Source organism: Buceros rhinoceros, unplaced genomic scaffold (assembly GCF_000710305.1).
Source record: "Buceros rhinoceros silvestris isolate BGI_N320 unplaced genomic scaffold, ASM71030v1 scaffold9139, whole genome shotgun sequence".
NCBI lineage: Eukaryota > Metazoa > Chordata > Aves > Bucerotiformes > Bucerotidae > Buceros > Buceros rhinoceros.
The window spans coordinates 51,490-54,330 of record NW_010433241.1 but is presented as its reverse complement, the minus strand read 5'-3'; the positions used below and the strand labels follow the sequence as shown (position 1 = coordinate 54,330).

At 48.0% G+C, this 2,841-nt stretch overlaps 1 protein-coding gene across 1 annotated transcript in view; it reads right to left on the bottom strand.

Annotated features, from left to right (window-relative positions):
• Positions 1-2,367: 2,367 nt before the first annotated feature.
• The window catches only part of ARFGEF1 (ADP-ribosylation factor guanine nucleotide-exchange factor 1 (brefeldin A-inhibited)), a gene marked incomplete at its 5' end in the record, with an annotated part of 40,411 nt that continues 39,937 nt past the window's right edge, over positions 2,368-2,841 (bottom strand). Inside the window, one exon of the mRNA XM_010144038.1 lies at positions 2,368-2,532. Within this exon, the coding sequence (XP_010142340.1) occupies positions 2,368-2,532 (165 nt within the window). The remainder of the gene's footprint in view (positions 2,533-2,841) is intronic.

The window sequence follows — 2,841 nt, the reverse complement described above, 5'->3', positions numbered from 1 at the left end:
GCTGAGCTCCCCCAGCCTCTCCACGGCCCACGGCTGAGGCAGCCCCGCTGCGGGCATCGTTCCCCTCGTGTGCACAGTGCAGGGCCCTGTGCGGGATCTGAAAGAGCAATAACAGAGTCGCGGGAGCGGCAGCGGGATGGACACAGAACACGGCAGCAAGGGGAGAAGGAGCCTGGCGCTTTTTGCACTTCTTACACAAGTTCAGTTTTGGCCTCAGAGCTGGACTTAGCACAAAACCAGAGTGTGTGTGTGAATTTGGTATTAAATCGAGGTTGATTTTTAGCTTTGTTCATAGCTGAACTCCACACCTGTCTGGAAATGGAGTACCCCAAGAGCAGAGGTGCAGTTTAAGCTGCTACAAAAAGAGTAAGCAACTTGGAGAGGGCTCACGCGCAGTGATGAGCTGTCCCGTGTGACAGCGCAGCTCACGGGTCACGGAGCAGTGACTAACAGCACCCTCTCATGTACCTCACCTGCTCTGTGCTGGAAATACAGCATATATTTAATTTATGGTTCTGAGTTGAGCTAATAAATTATTTTGTTATTAAAACTGTGAAAGCAGACTTTACTTGTCTCAATCTGTCATTGCTTTCAGCTTACCTTTACTCGTGAAAACACTAGAACGTTAAGGCATCTTCAGAGGAGCTGGAGAAACACGGGGACAAGTTGCTGAATGGAAGCAGGGAGCTCTAACTGGAAGCAAGATTTCAGTGAACTGGAACACTGAGGTGAGGCAAGGGTAAGGCTGGGACTTCCCTCGTGGTTGGAAATTCCCACCCTGAGGCCACAGCTTGAGCAGGAGGAAAAAAACTAACAATGAAACTGAACCAGTCTGTGAAAATTGCCTTTCCCTCCCCTCCACTCTCATTTCGTTCCTTATTAATATTTGAATCCTCCGAAAGCAGAAGGCCCCTTCTCAGTCTGTATCGGTGCAGGTGACTAGTTTACCTACCCCACTTTTCTTCCCCTTTGTTCCTGTTTTTAAACTTGCTGTTCCTTTTCACCCTGTCCTTGCCCAGCAGTGAGAAGACCCCTCCTGGCTGACCCCTGGCCCCCACTGCCTTTCTGCCCCGAGGGCCAGGGTCTGTTTCTGTGGAAGTTGTAAAGGACCCTGTAAAACAAGCAGTGGTGGGTTAGACTGGTTTTGATTGCACTGGTGAAAGAGTTCAAAAACTTTATTGACCTATAACCTGATTAGAATATGCCAGATGAGAACCAAATATTGTACAGAAAGTTGTACAGAATTTTTTACATAGAAAACTTTACAGATCTGTACCATATACATTTTGTCCCTCTGAAAAAAATTTCTACATCCATTGTACTAGAGGACGCTTGACAATCTTCTGTTACCCATCGGCGCACAATTCACAGTATGAACACGTTTCGATAAACTCACCATCCCCAAACCATGCCAGATTTGTTACTCGAATATATTCAACATTAAATTCTGTACATAGGAGTGAAATCTACATCAAACAGGAAACAGCTGACAGCAGACACCACTGAGACTCGTTTGCAGTGATTCAAGTTCCAGTCCTTGGAGGATCATTCCAATGGCTCGTCATATTTAAAAGCCCTAAACCAATATTACAGGTAGTTACGCCTGCTGTGGTATTTCTACCCCTGTCCTTGACAAAAGTCAGCAACACCACCCTGTGGGCTACAACAGAACCAAAAGAAAAGAAAGAAGAAAAAAATCACACCCCCAGAAATAAACCCAAACTTATAGTGCACTTGGTAAACAATGAAGTGTGTGTTGTGGGTCTTCAGCAAATCAAGAGTAGGGAAATAAAACGCTTCAGGAAGAACTGTATAGTGTTTGAGGTTATATTACAGACCTGCATCTCTGTACATTTTCACAGAAGGACGATTACCCCTGTCTCAGGCAGCCTGAGTGTGCAAAAATCTTAGAATAAGAATATCATAGTTGCTAAATATCTTCTACCATGAACAATCATCTCCATTTTCTTCTCGCTATAAACATTTTATCCTTCAAAATACAGCTCTCCTGAGTTGTACTTCCTGCCGAAGCTCACACCTTTACATCCACCGTTCTTTGGGTAGGTTCTCCTCCCACCTCGCCATAACCCCACGCGGCTGCACCGCTGTCTGGGACAGGCGAGGCCGGTGCAGCCCCTGCTGACACGAGGGCTGTGCTAAAACTGGCTCTGTGCTCAGCATGAGCCAGGTCAGAGGAACTGAGAAAGACAATCTGTCAGGAACTAGAGGGACAGCTACAGGGGGGAGCGTCCGTACCGTTAACCCAGGGACACGTGGCCAACAACAGAACCATTTTTACGGCTGTCCAGGCAGAGCCGCCCACCTACCACGTTCTTTCACCGAGCTGAGGAACATCACCTGCTGCACCTACTGCCTGCCTGCTCCACACTCCTGTTCCGGCGGCTGGGATATCTGGAAAACCACACCAATCCGCAAGAAAAACCGTCGCAGAACAGCCCGCAGTTCAGGAATCAGGTCAAACTGCATTATTTCACAGAGCAGAGGGTAGTAGAATGAGGCGTGAGCCTTGAACTGAGGAGAAAACAGAGAGAAGAAACCATTTGATTACACGTCGACGCACCTCAGGAAGTGCGCTGCGAGTGAAGGGTTTTAAATACTCTCCAAGTAACGATGCAAAACCGCTACTGTGACAAACAGAAACAGCTTTGTCCCTGAAGCCAGCAGTGCTGGACCACTGCTGAGGGCCGTGGGGAACAGGACAGACACCCACTGGGTGCGCACAGCTGGTTCTTTGCAGGGAGAGCTCTTCCATTACCAGTAAGTTTTTGTTGGAGCTGGCCCCTTTCGCTGACCGTTTCAGCCGAGAGAGGGAGGTCTACG